General features: G+C 46.8%; 1 protein-coding gene across 30 annotated transcripts in view; it reads left to right on the plus strand.

Moving 5' to 3' along the window:
- Nucleotides 1–17,498, plus strand: part of LOC133350739 (ankyrin-3-like) — a 263,868-nt gene that overhangs the window by 180,775 nt on the left and 65,595 nt on the right. For all 30 annotated transcript variants that reach the window (XM_061565433.1, XM_061565430.1, XM_061565440.1 and 27 more), the window contains 10 exons: nucleotides 1,070–1,168; nucleotides 2,085–2,183; nucleotides 3,040–3,138; nucleotides 5,255–5,452; nucleotides 7,185–7,283; nucleotides 7,622–7,720; nucleotides 9,769–9,867; nucleotides 10,719–10,916; nucleotides 13,093–13,191; nucleotides 15,288–15,386. In XM_061565433.1, the coding sequence (XP_061421417.1) occupies nucleotides 1,070–1,168; nucleotides 2,085–2,183; nucleotides 3,040–3,138; nucleotides 5,255–5,452; nucleotides 7,185–7,283; nucleotides 7,622–7,720; nucleotides 9,769–9,867; nucleotides 10,719–10,916; nucleotides 13,093–13,191; nucleotides 15,288–15,386 (1,188 nt within the window). The remainder of the gene's footprint in view (nucleotides 1–1,069; nucleotides 1,169–2,084; nucleotides 2,184–3,039; nucleotides 3,139–5,254; nucleotides 5,453–7,184; nucleotides 7,284–7,621; nucleotides 7,721–9,768; nucleotides 9,868–10,718; nucleotides 10,917–13,092; nucleotides 13,192–15,287; nucleotides 15,387–17,498) is intronic.

Consider the following 17,498-nt stretch of genomic DNA (forward strand, 5'->3'; position numbering starts at 1 on the left):
CTCCGTGAACGCTTGCAGCTGAGCATCGAGATATCTACATGCTTTTTCCACATGTGTATGCATGCTTGCATCTGTATATTATGTATCTAAATGTGCATACACGTAAAAAAAAATCCAAATATACTGTGAATGTGTTTTAATAATTTTAATATTTTCATACCAATAATTCGATTGGGATTGAGTGTGCAAAATTCGCTTTTACATTCATTACAAATCTCCGCATTTGTAACACGTATTTCCTTGCATGTTAAAATTGGGGATTAGTTTTAATGCCCCGAATAGTGATAATTCTGGTGCAGTAACTCCACAGCGGTTCACTTTGGGGCAAGGCAGTGCACTCGCGGGACGGAACGTGTGGCAATCCACGCGTGAGAGTCTTTCTATCTTGTGGATGGCTCTTGCCTAATAAGGCTAATTGGGGAATATAAAGCGGATAACTCTTCTTTACTGGCAGCAACTTAAGGGAATTTGTTGCCCGTGTATCGTTACCATCCACACAGTGGAGACAACTCAGACCCGTTGGATCGCACATTCACTCGGGATGCCGCTTGTTGTAGTCTCGAGTGATGCTGGGGGTGAAAAACCTAAGCCCTCGTGGTTCTAAACCAGTTAATACATTTTTTTTAAACATTCCTCAAATCCATGTTAGTGTAGGTTTTAATGTATCCAAATATCCTATAATTCATTTGTGCAGAGGAGTCGAAGATAAGCTTACGAAGTTAGCATATAGATTAGAGCACAAACTAAAAAAAAATCTCAAAGAAGGAATAAAAATAACCTCCATTTAGCTCGGATTCAACTGTTGTAACATCATTGCAGAATGTGTTTTTCTCTCAACATGCGATGTGCTTTGCCCCAACAGTGGCAAGTACCAGTCTTAAACTGAGGTCTGTGTGAAAGGAAAGAGGCAAATTTGAGTTGGTACGGGGGAGAAAAATTATTATAATAATACACATCTGGTGTGGGTGGGCAGACTTCAGATATTCGGCACTCAGTAGCCTCATTCACGCTGTGTCCTCCTCCTCCTCCTCCTCGTCTTCCCTCGTCGTCCTCCTCCTCCTGTTTCCAGAGTGGCTTCACCCCCCTGCACATCGCGGCGCACTACGGCAACATGAATGTGGCCACGCTGCTCCTCAACCTGGGCGCCGCGGTCGACTTCACGGCACGGGTACCGATCCGCTGAGCGCGCGCTCCTCGTGGTGCTTTTGTGTGGCTTGTTTATGTTTAAAAAATGCGGGAGCCAATATGCCACTTATTAAAAAAAATCAGGAGGTGTTATGTCCCACTCAGGACGTGTGTGCTATATTAGTGTCGTGTCCTGAGATGAATACAAAGTCATTTGGATCTTCTCTCAATGGGCAGTGCTTCACCCCGTGCCAGGGAACATCCCCTGCACATGACATCATAGAACTATTTCTGAAGTCGCTGCAAATAGCCCCCTTTATCCGTGCGAGAGACACAACTTTTAAATACACTGCAAAGAGTGCTCATCCCATTTCAGTGCAACTATGTTCTTAAAATTTGGAACCTAAGTAAACCGTATGATGCGTGTAACGAAATAAAATTAACAAGATTGTTTTTTGTACGATCAGAAGTGCCTGTGCTTGGGCCATCAACTCGCTACTCATGAGAATCCAGTTTCACCACAGGTGGTCGCCCAAATTCAAAAACTATAATCTACTTAAATGTTTTTTTTTTATTTAACCAGGGGAGGCCCACTGAGCTATGTAGCTCTTTTTCAGAAGTGACCTGGCTGCCACAAATGACAGCTCAACGAAGTAGCTTTTCACGTGGACATTTACAACAATCAAATCCTCTAAACGTGTGTTTCTAAATGTGGAGAGGAAAACCGTAGGACCCAGAGAAAAAACTACAAGACCACACAGAGACCAGGCAAACTCCAAATATACATGCGTCAGGGTCGGGATCAAACCCACGACCGATATACCAAGCGAGGCAATTCAAATCTCACCACCGCAGCACCCCCAAGGTTATGATCTCAGCTAGGTCGAGTGCCAAGCCCCTCGGCCCCCTTTATTTGAGACGATCTCAGAGTCGGCCGTTCCCTGCGCGATGTTTTACAGAATGGCATAACTCCCCTCCACGTGGCCGCCAAGCGAGGGAACAACAACATGGTGAAGCTGCTGCTTGACCGGGGAGCAAAGATCGACACCAAGACCAGGGTACGATGTCCTGCAGTGCCCTCTCCACAGACACAGCCTGCACAATGTAGCAAGCCACTGCTGTTGGTACTGTCACCAATGCCAAAGACCCCCTCTTGGCCTTATAGATCTTTCAGGGCACCTATTAAAACCACAACAACAGACCACTTCAAGCGGATGGTGTGATTAGCACCAGGTCCAGTCACATTTTTATCCTCAGGGCTGATGAGCAGAAGCCACACCGCATATTATATATTTTTTCCTGAGTCAGCCGAGGATCTTCAGATACAACTTGTCATAGATGATATCTGTGACTGGGAATTGAACTCAGGTTTCTGGATTTGTGGTGCAGTTCGCAAAACCACTGCTGATACCACATACCACAACAGCCGGGACTTTGGAGGTAGCCCAGGTGGTGTTTCAAATCAAACTCTGAGTGGTCCACAGGAGTTGTGCGCATTTGAGGCCTTTTTATTGTGGGTGTGTAGAGCCCTGCTCAGTTCAGCAGCTAAACATATGGTTGCTGCCAGACCTATAAATTAATTTTCCTACTAAAATGTGGGCTAAAACTTTTAAGTTTGTCTAATAGAAGAAATTGAATCAAGTTAAATTAATTACATTTCCAGTAATGAATAGCAGACACAGACATGAAAGCCTGAAAACTTCTCTGTGTAATGTAATGGCATAAGTGGCATTTTAATATTACGATCTTGACTCAACATTAGCCGTGGAGCTCATATAAGATTTCACGCGATTATTACACTTGAGAATATTCAACTTTAAACACGTGCACGCTGCTTGGAGAATATATCCGACAATGAATTGCCATGCCATTTCAACTAAAAACAGAAATGGTTGTTTCTCTTGGCACGTGTAGGACGGACTGACGCCGTTGCACTGTGCTGCCCGGAGTGGGCACGAGAAGGTGATTGAGATGCTGCTGGAGAGAGACGCTCCAATCCTGGCCAAGACCAAGGTACAATGAGCAGCAGCAGCGCTCACTTGATTGTCACCCCTCAAGGATAATTGTTCCCAGCACCACGCTCTCTGCCTCGATAAGGAGCCCGTACAAACTAAGCCAACGACACACACCCCTGATCAGCACGGTTGGCTACGTACGGTGCGAAAGAAGTCCAGCATACATACACACAACAGAGCGGCATACGTCGGTTTTAGAAGTAGTGGAGAAGTATCTGAAGGTCGTTCAGGCTGCCTTGCTTGGACCATGGGAATGATGACCATAGCATTTATTATTACACCCCATCAACCATACATTTATTTCAACGCTGCACTTCCATTGTTCGTTTTGCAACGATGCGACTCTTCTGCACGTGATGTGTTGACGTCCCACTACGGCTGACAGAAATCACATTCCACAAAGTGTGGCGTGTCACAGCGAATCGCCAGAGGTGGCTGGACGCGTTTCCACCCTCATGCTCCGCTGGACACCATCTCACCATGCACCCTGCCGACACCGATGCTTTATTTAGGTTTAGGGATTTTTCTTGGCACAGGCAAAACCCCATTGGATGATAAATGCTCATTTTACGATGGGGACCCTGGTTACAGAAACCTGGTTGCACAGCATCAAGAACAAACACATGAGCAAAGCAATCAGACAACAATATCATGGAATATTTTTTGCCCATTATATAGCTGCTCACCCCAAGCCTTTTCGTGTTCTCTTATCTGACACTGGTGAGACTCGGCCTGAAAAAGGCTGTCTCTGGTGTAGGCCAATCAGTTTCGAAAACAATACAGACATTACCAGAGTTTGTTTGCATATTCACCACAAGTACGTGTGGTTAATGAAGCCTTGATTCCTTGCGAAAGGTATCTTTTTGATGTTTGAACATCTTTCCACCAGTTTTATTGCCAGAAAGGGTAAAACCTATTCTTGTTTTTCATCATCAAACAACAACTTTACAGAGTCAAGTACCGAATGGCAAGGTCGTGCATCAACACCACGGCACAACCGGCACTCTCATTAGGAGGCTGATAGACCACATCACGTGCGATCTGAGTTTCTGAGTTTCAATAGTCAATTTCAAGTCGGACAAGGATGGTAAGGTTCGGTTTTTATCCCAAATTTTATTAATGCTCGGTTATGCCAGAGATCAGGGGCCGCCACACAGAAGGATTTAAACCGAGTTTGGTTCTCACCGACCAGGGGACTTGGAGCAGAAACGCGGAGGGGGAACTTCTTAGGATACGGGTATTTATCTGGGGGATTAGAGCAAATTAAATGATCCAGAGCAAAGCTGTCAATGTGGCTCCATTCCATGCGGGTGATTCACCCAATATCGGCAAGGAATGCTTACGGTGCTGTTTCCTGCCACCAGCCGGCCCGTGCTGGTATTCGCATGCAAATTCAGCACAGTGGTCGTCACTGGCAAACGTAGCACAAGCCTGGAACCCAGTGCTTTAGAGGCAATGGATGGTGGACCACGTACATGTATGCAATTCCCAAAACCCACAGAGGTGTGAAGTGGCTAGGAGATAGCAGCACTGGACATAGACTCATGAACCTATCTGAGTGGATCTTTGTGTTAGAGAGATGTCCTCCCATATGTGCCACATTTCTGTGGGTACTCAAGGTGCCCCTAATGTACTAAATGCTCATTAAATGCAAGGAAGGACTGTATCTGGCAGTTTAAGAGTCGCTCTTCTAAATTTCTAGAGTGCTTTACAAATATAATCTTTAGGCAATGTCATGCAGATGTCGAGAGCATTCCATTTCCGCTGTTTTTGTACAGCATCTTGCAATGTGGTCACATTTAGACGCCAATATATAAAATGCAAATAATATTTTTCAAAATGTTTTTGTTCTCAACAATACGTACAGGAGAAAAAAACCAGAACTCGAGTTCACAGATCACCGCAACTGAGATAAACACGTGAACCTATAGGCGCCCGGGGCTGTGCTCGAGGAAAAAAAAAAACGTCTGAGGCGAAAGCAAAATATTTTATTACATTGTAAAAACATGACTTGCCGTCTTTCTCAAGCGTGGAACGACGATCGCGGACGCGTGCCTGCGTCGCGCTCGCGGGTTACACAAATAACGCTTTCGTTGCGCTCACCCCGCGGGCAGAACGGGCTGTCCCCGCTGCACATGGCGACACAGGGGGAGCATCTGGCGTGCGTGCAGCTCCTGCTGGGACGCCAGGCGCCCGTGGACGACGTCACGCTCGACTATCTCACGCCGCTGCACGTCGCCGCACACTGCGGCCACTACCGCGTGGCCAAGCTGCTGCTCGACCGCGGCGGGGAGCCCAACGCGCGGGCGCTGGTGGGTGTTGCAGGCAGTGCAACTGCCCGAGTTGCCCGGGCTACAAGGAGGGGGAGAAATTGGACGGACGAATGGATGGATGGGGTGGAGGGGGGGGCATTACATTTTTTGCAACGTTTCCCATGTATGTATGTGTGTTGGACTTCCTTTTCGCACCGTACGTAGCCAAGTGTGCAAATTGGAGGTGTGGGAAAGGACAACACAAAACAAAAAGCAGTTCTAAAGAAATTAGTTTGTCAATCTGAATGGTTTAAAAGTGCATAGCTCCTGTGGCTTCCTAATATTGGAAGGAAGAGTGTTCCAGATGGCCCCAGAAGCGCATCTGAGAGTGCGCGATTCATTGACCATCTTTGTTCGATGGCTAGCCAAAAGCTGCTGTGAGGATGACCACAATCAGACATTTCCATAAAATCGCATAGGAAACATGGAATCATATAGAGGAGGAGGCGAAGGGGGTTGGCTACGGGCCTCCTGACTGCATCGGATTGACCACTAACAGTAAAGACTCGGGGATAGGGGCTTTGCCAAGGAAGGGACACTAGGGGTTGGCATTGGGTTCATAGCGCAGGGTGCTAACTGCTACACTACCTTAACAGGTCACACACACAATGGCTCAGAGTTCAGAGCATATCTCACATTGACTAAGGGATGGCAACGGTTGAATGACCACTTGCACTGGAGAAGGGAACACAGACGGCCGAATTGCCAGGGGTGTTGATGTTTGCAGTTCGCCTACCCCGCTGAAGGATTGCACATTGCGCACACTTGGGGGATATCACACGGCAAAGGTTAGAGGTCAGCACTGAAGGATGAGGAGGCTTTGTCAAGCCTAACGTCTCTAAATATTCATGAGAAATTACTCCAAATTGAACGTATGTGCATTATCTTGAAACTGAAAAGGCTCTGAGTCAGATTTACATCTTGATGAAATGGCAAAGACACATTGTTGTTGATAATGGAAAAATTGGCCGACTGTGCCAAAAAATTTCCAATCATTTAACTTCCAACAACATGTTAATCAGGCCCCTTCTATTTGCATAGCTATGTCCGTGTAGCTGTGTACATGTACAACCCTTTAGTGAATCCACTACTGGATTAAGGCTCCCTGACACCATGTTGGTCATGAGGGTTTATTTGACCATACTTCACCGCGCAGTTCAGTGCACATTGGTGGAGGTGTCAGTTTAACACGTAGGCTTTCGCAACCAATATTTTCTATAATAGGCTATTGGATTAAAATGCGTATTATAAATATGTTTACGCGATCTAAACCAAAAAACCTCTGCCATGGCGGAGGTGTGCAGCATGAGACTTTCGAGCATAGTACGGTACAACGATGGGCATTGCTCCACTGCCGTGTGCTGCCACTGTGGAGCCCCAGTAGCCGACTGCATCCGTTTTAGGCACGGTGGTCGCCTAAAACCACAGCACTATCCAGGCTCAAAATGCCGCTTAGCTTCCGAGATAGGGCGCATTTCCTGGCGATTTGGTTTCCAGGTGCGTTTGCGAAGTCAGATTATGCAATATCCTAAATCAACTGTGGAGGAGCAGAATAATGTGTTTGGGTCAATCTCAATTTTAACCGCTGCATCTACCGCTGAAATTGATGTATAATTTAAGTTACATTTGGGCACCTGTTGTTTGTGATTTGGTTTGCACTGACTCACAAGGGGCTTGCTCAGGCAAAGATTTCGACATCGCTGTCAAACTACGACTCTCGTTTTTCATCCAGAATGGCTTCACACCTTTGCACATTGCGTGCAAGAAGAACAGGATCAAGGTTATGGAGCTTCTCCTGAAGCACGGAGCATCCATACACACCACCACGGAGGTACCCGCTTAATCTCGCACTGAGCCACCTCATTATCTCTCTTAAATGTAATTAATGTTTTTTTTTAGCTTCGTGTAAGGGTTCACGTAATTTTTCAACTAAATACACTTTTCTGGGTGCGCGACTTACGCAAGGGATTCAAGTAGTTTTCTAAAGTACCCTCTATGTTTTGTGTTCCCATCGCGTGTGTCTTCGCCTCCGAGGTGGGTTTTTTTCTTTTTCCAATAATTACAGTCGGGGCTTAATGCAAAGGGCACCCATTGCGTTTGGAGACCACGTTAATAGTGTCTGTGTTTCATTGTGGTTGTGTGCTTTTGTGTTTTGTCTGCGCGTACCAGTCTGGCCTCACTCCTATACACGTCGCCTCCTTTATGGGACATCTCAACGTGGTGCAGCTTCTATTACAGAATGGGGCTTCTTCCAACGCCACCAACGTTGTAAGTTATCTCCAGTGTGACGGACGTAGAGGGGAGATTCAAATAGCTGCCAGATTAGACGCAAAATTTGGAAATTGTGTTTTCTCAATGACGCTCGTATGAACAAGTGCCCGGTTGATGCCTTCTGATGTCTCCGAAGCTAAAAGCACTGTGTCACTGCTATTAGCCCAAACTTCCCTGTGCTGAATAATGACCTGCAAATCACTCAATTGCAAATATCTATTGCAATTATTGCCCATTATGATGAACACTTGGAAGGACCCTCCTGAAAGACGGTCTTTGAAACTCAATGAGGCATTCTGAGCGTAGATCGTAATAATGCTGTTGCAAAAAAAATGCGCGCTTGGGAGGATGTGACAATAATCATCCCTTCTGGGTCCTCTTATTAATTTTGGGGGCGCATACTTTGCCTGTGAGCTGATGGGCGCGAACGTGACGGAGGAATAGCATTGATGACGTCCTGTGCGTATGCTTTCAGGTCATTCGCCTGCTTGTCATCACCTCACTGTCTGTGCAATGCTGCTGCTGCTGCTGCGAGTGTCTTGTCCGTTATCCCGTTGCATCATCACAGTTTGGCCGTCTCGTGTGCCGTGCGACACCCACGAAAGACGCCACCGTCATATACAACATTTGGCCTCTTTTGATTGAGTCGCGTAATAAAACGTTGTCTGCACAAGCGGCAATGATACGGGGTGTCCGTAGCCGGGCGGTGTTGGTGGTGGTGCACGCCCATAATCCAACACTGTGTTTGGCAGATCACACAAGTGTTGTGGAGCTCCCTTCCCGTGGGGTGCTGAGGTGCCATAACCCCCCCTGGGCTTATCAGGAGAAGGCATGAAAGCAGTAGACCAATCTCCATCTGTATGGGATAGAGTGTTGCCCCCTCACATTGCATGTGATTTCTACAGTTTCTTCCCAAATGCAAACACTTATTAATTTGGGGGAACATTTGGTACTGACTCACCGCCTGGCTACTTTTCCCGCTTGTCTGTGGTTCCTCCCACTTCTGTGTGAATACTGTGCAGCGTGTTATAAGTTGACCTTATTATACCGGTGCCGTCCGTTATTAAATTATTTTAATGCGATGGCAGTTTCAATTCGGCCTATAGATCTATGCACTCGGTGCCCACGCTTTCGTGGCGGCGTGGAGATTAGGTCTCACCCGAGGCTGATCCCTCCACACCTCCATGAACGTCGCATCGCCGTTCGCGTGAGCCCCACGTGTTCGCCAGCTTCTTGGCTGCGATCATTACACGTGCTACCATTCCGCGCTGTGAAAAATCACTCAAGGTTTCGATTGCTTTGCCACTTAATTTTTCACATCTCCCACGGAACCCGCAACATTCAACCGGTTCAAACTGCTGCCTAATTATAATTGCCAAATAATGGAATATACCTTTATATGGACACCGCATATGTTATCACAGCTTGCATCTACAGGTGTGCTGCGCAGTGAATTCACTTTGTAATTGCACAAAAGTTATATTGTGGGGCTCTTCGCTGTGTTTTTGGTTTGTACCGCGTGATATGAACGCAATACAGACCCGAATGCATCAGAGAGCTGCACAACCGTGAAGAGCTATGCAGTGGTGGTTTGCTTTGCTTTGTTGCTGCTGGAAGTGAAACTCACAATAATGGTTCATAATTTGGAACATTTGGCATTCGAGCCATTCTGATAGCGCAAGGCTATTAGGAAGGGAGACGCTGCTGCGCTTCACAGACGTAGTCTTCAGCAGTTTCACAGTAGGGGGGGGGCGATGTTGCTGTGTGCAATCCCAATTGCGCCATTTGCAATGTAATTTTTTGAATTTGGACCATGATGCCTGCAACGGCCTCATTTGACACGACGTCACGGGATCTTTAGCCTCCACTATGAAGCAGACGGCTTGTAGGATTTTAAGGTCACGCGCCCACAGTAATAACCGGGGACCAGCCTACCGGATTGCAGCTGCGAACCCTCGCAACGAGCAGCGAACGTGCGACCGCCGCGCCATGCCACCGCCCTCACGGAGTGTGGCGTGTCGTGTGTCTGTTTGGCTCTCCCGCAGCGCGGGGAGACGCCGCTGCACATGGCCTCGCGAGCTGGGCAGCTGGAGGTGGTGAAGACGCTGCTGCAGAGTGGGGCACGCGTGGGCGTCAAGGCGCGGGTACGCAGCAGACACACCAGCGCTTGGCCTCCTTGCAGAGTTGCAGACCTCCGGTCACTTTCTCCATGCCACTGCTGGCAAACGGGCCTCCGCAGGAGCGAGCTTAAGAGAGCCACTCTTTACTCCACCATAATTCGAGCGACTGTGTTGGATAGATTTATACTGCTGGGTGGACAAAGGAGGTGGATTTGAGAAGCTTTCACTTTTTGTTTCAACTGCCATGCCGGGAGATGGTATCCAACTGGTGACCTCTGGATTAAATTTCCAGTGTGCGCACCATTACAATCGGGGGTGGAGCAGTGATCTAGTGGTTAGCGCACTGCACTATAACACTTGCATCCTGAAATCAATTCATGCCAACATCAGTGGCGATAAATATCTCAGGTTCATCAAGAGTGGTTAAATAAGCGCAAGAAACATTCTATTGACTGCATACAACTCTCTCTGTTCACTGTCTCATCATCCCCAGCAGATCTTTAGGTCCAGCATTCACTTCTCTAGCAGTATTCTAATTGTGCATCTCTGCATAGCAAACTACTCTTTGTGATTTTGTTCCACACGTGGCTATGCAGTCCAAACAATTAGAAACCCTTCCTTGATTTAATGTAACGCCACACTTGTGTGTTCAGTGGACTGCAGGTGAAGCTATCCACGAAATTGTGTGCACGTGGTAAATTGGTGGTGTTCTCCACAAACAACCCCCCCCCCCTCCCTCATTTCCTCCGACCTGTCCTCCCCACTCATCCATTCCTCACTTTGCCAACTTGCCTGGAACTTACCCCTCACTGCGCCATGCCCCCTCTCTCGACACGTACCACTTTCCCCCCCGAACCTCCCCCCCCCCCTCCAAGGAGGACCAGACGCCGCTGCACATCGCTTCGCGGCTGGGCAAGGCGGAGATCGTGCAGCTGCTGCTGCAGCGAGGCTCCGACCCCAACGCGCCAACCGCCAGCGGCTCCACGCCGCTCTACTTTGCCTCCAGGGAGGGCCACGGCGACGTTGCCTCGCTGCTGCTGGAGAACGGCGCCGACATCTCGCCGGTTACCAAGGTCAATTAAGGCTCGGTACATCACGGCGCTTGCTAACAGACGGTGCTTTACTTTGCATCCGAGGTGGCTCTTCTAGGATAGATAGTCAGGATTCATTTTTTCACTGAATGTTTTCTGGGTCGCTGCTAGATTGGAGTCGTGACTCAAAGTAGCTGCGGGCATCGCACGAGCTTTACAGCCCCGAACTTCGACTTTTATGGAAGTGCTCCCATAAATCGTGTAAAAAATTCAACATGCGGAAATGTTTGCATTAGTTACGTAATCGCAGATAGTGCAGCGCAGTGAGGTTGCAGATGAATACCGTGGAGCGAGGCCTAAGTCCCGCCTTATGCCTCGCTCCACCAAAACTAAGCCTTCACCGAGCACGAGCTTCACGAGGAAGGATTCAGGTAAATGTATGTTTTATTGCATTACGTAATTCTTTTCCTTTTGTAGCATTACGTAATTGTTTGTTTTCTATGCTTAGAACAATTTTTTCCCATGTTTCTACTGCTAGTTTTCTTCATTTTAAGTTTATTTCATGAGTTATTAACCGTATGTACCTTATTTAACACGATTACACTTCGATCACTCATGGTCTCAGCCAACAGCGATCGGAGAAGTCTAGGCCTAGCCTAATGCTCGGTAAATGAACATTCGGAAGTGACTGCTTTCCGTTAACAATCAATCGTAAACAATTGGATATAGTATATGTTCCATTTGTTTAATTATGGGTAGCGTTAGGGTAGATATTCGACGCAATGAAAGAATCATAGGAAGTGCAGAGCGGATGTACAGCGATACAGACAGCGATATAAAATGGACGGCAGTGCAATAGAGTGCTGAGAGAAAACAAACCTAGTGATCGGGTAGGGGAGGCACAACTATTTCCGGCTCTAAGATTTTATCTTGATTTTGGGGGATAATTGTTCAGTTTCCGACATGAAAAATTCGGGTTACGGATCATGCTCGGAAACCTAACCCTTCTGTAACCTGAGGACTGCCTGTACCGGTCGTGGTATTTCTGGGCATGGGAATATTTTCCAGGGCGCCAACCCAGGCAAATCCAGCTGCAATTAGGCCCACGTGTTACGGTTATTTGGTTATCCAGGAAAGCTTTCAAGAGAACCTTTTGCAGCATTGGTGTCTTCGTTTATTGGTTTTTGTTTGTTTTCTTATTTAATAAATGTTTTGTGTCTGGGAGGAAGTCTGGATCTCCCCGCAATAAAAAAAAATCATACTTAGCAAAGGACATCACTCAAAAGTTTGCACAGACGGGTTCGTGAAACCACTGCTCGTGGTCACCTTGCAGCCAGCGTCTCCCGGTGCACTCTCACTATTAACTGTGACTCTGTGTTGTTAAACCAGGCGAATAGAAACATCCCTTCACGACATTTGTCTTCTCCATTGGGGCATTCACGTTTACTCCTTTTGGTGGAGTTTGTTCGCGCTTCATGGGGCTGATATTAACAGCACAATGCTCGCTTTCCCTACTCAGACGTTGGGCTTCATCCAAGTGTCGTCTTTTCAAGCATAATTTAATGCTATTGTGCAGTTGACTCAGTGGGGCAATCGCAGATGAGAAATAATGGCAGTAGTTACTTTATTTTTATCGAGATTGCCTTGATATGTGCAATAAATGTACGGCTATATTGCATTACATCAAAGGCAGATCAAAGACATATAGAAGCTATTGCACGTATAAAAACCAAAAATATGCGCTGCAGTGTGCGACCACATATACGTCAATAAGTGCATTACTAGAGTTGTAAAGTAATTTATGCTGCAGCATGCAACTATAGCTTTACAGCTATAACAATAATGCATTACTGCTCTGCTTTCTTATCCCATTTTATACAATAATAATATGTAAGGACATTCTCTGGGTCGTGGGGAAATGTGATCTATGTTGCTTATGGAACGACTTTTCCATGAGCAGTGATTATAAACCCCTTATGGACCTATGGGCCACGGGCAACCCTCTAAACAACGATTTCTGAGGACCACCACGCGCCAACAATGCACTCTTCCAAAGTCAAGCGACTCGTTTAATTCGTAGAATGTGCAACACTTCCACAGACCACTTTGCCACGGCCTTGCAGGCACCTCGGTGGTAACTCGCTGGGTTTTAGTTCACAACCAAATGCATCAGCAGGAGTTGTGGGGTGTTTAGTAACTTTCTTGGTGTGCCCTGCAGAAAGGGTTCACGCCACTCCACATTGCCTCCAAGTACGGCCGACTGGAAGTCGCCACTTTACTTCTGGAGAAATACGCGTCTGCTGACCCCAAGGGCAAGGTATTAGCACTGCTGACCCATCACACATGCCCACCCACATGTACAAATGCAAAGACAAAGATTATCTGTAGAGCCTTAACAGACTGTTGGGGCAAGTGCTGTTAGCGAACAACTATGAAGACCAGCATGGCATACGAGGGGGTGGGTGGTCAACCCCACGCCTGGCTGTCTTTGTTTCCTGAGTTGCGATATTTACACACCACACCAGGTACTAATTTTAGGCTGAGTCGACCTAGGAAAGGCCCAGGACTGGTTCTGATCATCATTGGTGTTGGCCGTGAACAGGAATCAAACTCGGGTCGCCAGGTTCGTAGCGAAGCACGCTAACTGCTCCACGACCGCACCCCACCAACATTCACACTTACACACACACCAATATGATGTAGAAATACAAGAGTAGCAGTAATTTAGTTAGAAAAACCTACAGTAGATTCCCTACTTAATAGAACCATTGTGAAAGTGTATATCAATGTTATGACAAAGCTATTTACGCAAGAATAAACGTTCTTATTTCTCGGCCAAGTTACATGTTTTTGTTTCCAAATTTCATTTCAACTATGCTTTTGGCAGCGTCACGACATGAGATGAAGTTTCCATTTGGGGAATCTCACAGAGCAATGTAAAATGGCCCCTTGTCTTTGAAAACGGCAGCTCGAAGAAGGAGCGGTTACAGACCTAATTCTGAGATCTCTGAAAGTGACCCATTTTTCGAGGAACGGTCCGACCAAATCTAGGTAGGCACGACTCAAATCTGCCTTTGGAACACGGAACAGCCATTCGTCATCAGGCTGGGTGCTGCTATACAGCAACAGACTGTGAAGCTTCATGTTCAGCCGCTCGTAACCTTCTTCCGACTGCTTCGACATCACCAGAACTGATTTTGACTCACCACCCTGCAAGATTTTCTGACCGGGGTTGCGGATCAATAAAGAAATAAATAACGTGATTAAAAAAAAATCTGCACACCACCGGTGTACTACCGATTCGTTCATTTATATTATTGTTGTATTTGGAATTTGTTATGAGATGGTTTGTGCTCAGCTAATGGTTACTGGGCTGAGACTATCCACTTACTACACCTTAATCAGTTTCCTGACACCGTATTCAAACCCAGGGTCTCGGCAGTTGCAGCTCAGTGCTGTGAACTCGAAGCGACCGGGCCACCTCAAGCCAAATACAATTATTAAAGACGTGCATCCACGCATATGCTATAACAATTTGTTATTTTGTTTACTCTGTAATCATTCAGGGATAATATGGCTTAGTTCACGATCAGCACCCCCCACTTACGCAAATTAACGATATGGATTATGCGTGCGATTTTTGGGTATGTCCGAGGAGTGATGGTCCAGTGGTTAGCGCACTGTGCAATCTGAGTGTTCTTTCAAATGCTTCTGGGCTCCTTCCTAAACCTGGGCCTCCGAAAGTCAACGAAAAATGTAGCACTTGGATGAGGTGTGTGAACATCATCACTGTGGAGGCAAAGGTGGCACGGCATGGTGTTGGCCACGCCACCCCCTTGGGCACCATACCGGCCTCAATATGAATAGGTGCTCGCAAACAATACATGCCAGTCTACAAGGCTATATAGGCACCCACCAATGAATTGTTTGGTTTTTAACAGTCCCTGTTTGCTCCGGGTCTATGTGCACGGGTGCTAAATAATGATTCTGGCCAGTAGGTGGCTGACGGGGCTCTGGAGTAGAAACCTCGTATCCACACAGCCGCGGAGGCAATGCAGGCCTGCTCAGTGTGATATACATATTGTTGCGTTTGACAGACATTCAAATAAATGGGTCTCCATCGACCTGGTGCCCCTCATCTATCCACTTCGAATGTGCAAGATATACAGGGGAACCTATGTGTGTCTGTGTGGGTGTGCACGTGTTGTGTTCTCGTTGGGGTCTACAGGTGGTGCATCGGCCAGTCATCTTAGTCAGTCAACCCATGGCACTTGGGGTCTGTCCCGTGACCTTCCTGCCAGCGGGCTTTCGACACTTCACGTGGCATTAGAGTGCACATAAGCTGGCACAAGCGCCATAGTGATGGCACTGCTGCTTCATGCGAATGGCGGTTGTTGTGTTCTCGTTGGACAGAACGGACTGACCCCGCTGCACGTGGCCACGCACTACGACCATCAGAAAGTGGCGCTGCTGCTGCTCGACAAAGGGGCCTCCCCGCATTCAACTGCCAAGGTCAGCCCAGCTCACACACCTCGCCCTGACGTGCACGCACACCGTACACTGCCCCGCGCTCCCTGGATATGGTAAATAGCCTACTCACAATAGCGGTGATTGACGATTGTTCTTTCTCTCCATTTTATTTTTTTCGTGAGCAAATTTGACCACAAGAATATGAAAACAACTATACATTTTGTTGATTGCAGTTTTTCAAGTAATATTGACATAGTTTTAATTTTATTGAAATGCATCGTATTTCACTTTGTGAACTTTGGAAATCTCTTTGCCATTGTGTGCAACAACAAGTGCTGACAATCACCATCAATACTGACATTTTTTCACTTTATGTTTTCCTTTATTCTCAACGTTTCTTCCAATTGTCATCACAATTGTTATTCACTGCTCAAATTCACTCTCCTGAGGCATCGTAACAATAACAGAATGATCCAAGGGGCCGGAGCTTATAGGCACGGTGGTTTGCACGCTGTGCTGTCTATCGAGTGACCAGAGCTCTATTCCAATCCAAGGCAAAGTATCAGCGGCAAATGATATCTGATCCGGTCGTTGGGTCTTCATCAACACATTTTGGCCATCGTTGTGCAGTGTGGTCAAACAGCCCCCACGATCTAAACAAATGGAGAGGTCCATATCCAGCAATGGTTTGGAAAATGATTGTTAATTCTTATTCTTATTATCAATTAGATATATAACATGATCCATGTGCCATTTATATCACTGCAGTGGGACAGTTTTACTTAAAATAGATTTCACCTGTTCATTCCGGTTCAGTGAAGGGACATCTGGCCATGACATTAGCACTTCGTGCCCTATCTTTATGATGGAATTACTGGAATATTTGATGCCAAATGATCGGATTATGTACTCACTCGGGAATATTTCCACATCGCGATTTGCACATCCCACCAACACTGTGCAAGAGGCACGCACTCCGACTACCAGGCGACCAAGTCGGCCTATGCACAACGTACCTCCAGACACGGTCCTCGTTTTGCGTTCAAAATTCGCGACTTGATATCCAAATGACTCAACCGCTCTATAGTATGTATGTACGTATGTTGATCTTCTTTCACTCTGTACATAGCCAACCGTGCTTATTGGAGGTGTGGGGGAAGGACAACAATCTAAACACAAAACGCAGTTGTAAAGAAAGGCGTTTTCAATCTTGATTTGAAAGTGCATAGTTCCTGTCACTGATGACAATTCAACTCTGCTGAGGATTTTACCTGCTTTGTTTAATGATCAATATCGGACAGCAAACCTTCTACCTACCTTACCACCAATATCATTAATGAAGCACAGAATGCTCTGTTTGCTGTGCTGTATGTATGTATGTTTAACTTATTTCGCAGCACACGTAACCAATCATGCGGGGGAAGGACAACAAACTAAACACAAAAGCAGGTCTACAGAAATTTGTTTTAAATCGAGCATTAAAAATGCATAGATACGAGTGGCTTCCTAATATTGGAAGAAAGAGCGTTTCAGACGGCCACAGAAGCGCATCTGCTAAGCGCGTGATTGCCACATCATCGAGGCCAATCCACCTTCTCACTCCATTTTCTTGGCCACTATCATAAGGGGGGGGGGGGGGGGGGCGTTCTCCACGGTGTGGGACCGCCGTGTGTGGGGGCAGGTGCCCCAGTAGTCGCACGAAGCGGGGGGTCACGGGCGCACAAACGCATGCCGAATCGGCGTGCCAGTTGCTGTGGCCAGATCGATGTTCATGCAGAAACAGCGAGACGCTGCCGTTGCGTGAACAGCTGTTTGTTCCTTCTGGGCACGGCCTGTTAACAGCTCGCGTACGATTCGTTGAATTCAATCAGAATGTTTATTTATACTGGAGGAATCCGATGAGCCGTTAAGCTCTTTTTCACAGATGTCCAGTCGGGGCACGGGGTAAGAGCATTACAACAAAGTGTCATAAGAGGAGAGCCGTGATTCTGTTCACTTTGTTGTATACAGTATCTCGTTTGTAGCTTCTGTCTCATTTGTGCTGTGCTATCCCGTTCACATCGTCTCATTGGTACGGCCTCGTCTGGGCTGCCTATTTCATTGGTCGTCTCATGTCTCCTCTCTTGTTTTGTCATTAGCATGTCGCATTCGTGC

Source organism: Lethenteron reissneri, chromosome 34 (assembly GCF_015708825.2).
Source record: "Lethenteron reissneri isolate LAM-NWPU_2019-01 chromosome 34, ASM1570882v1, whole genome shotgun sequence".
Lineage (NCBI taxonomy): Eukaryota > Metazoa > Chordata > Hyperoartia > Petromyzontiformes > Petromyzontidae > Lethenteron > Lethenteron reissneri.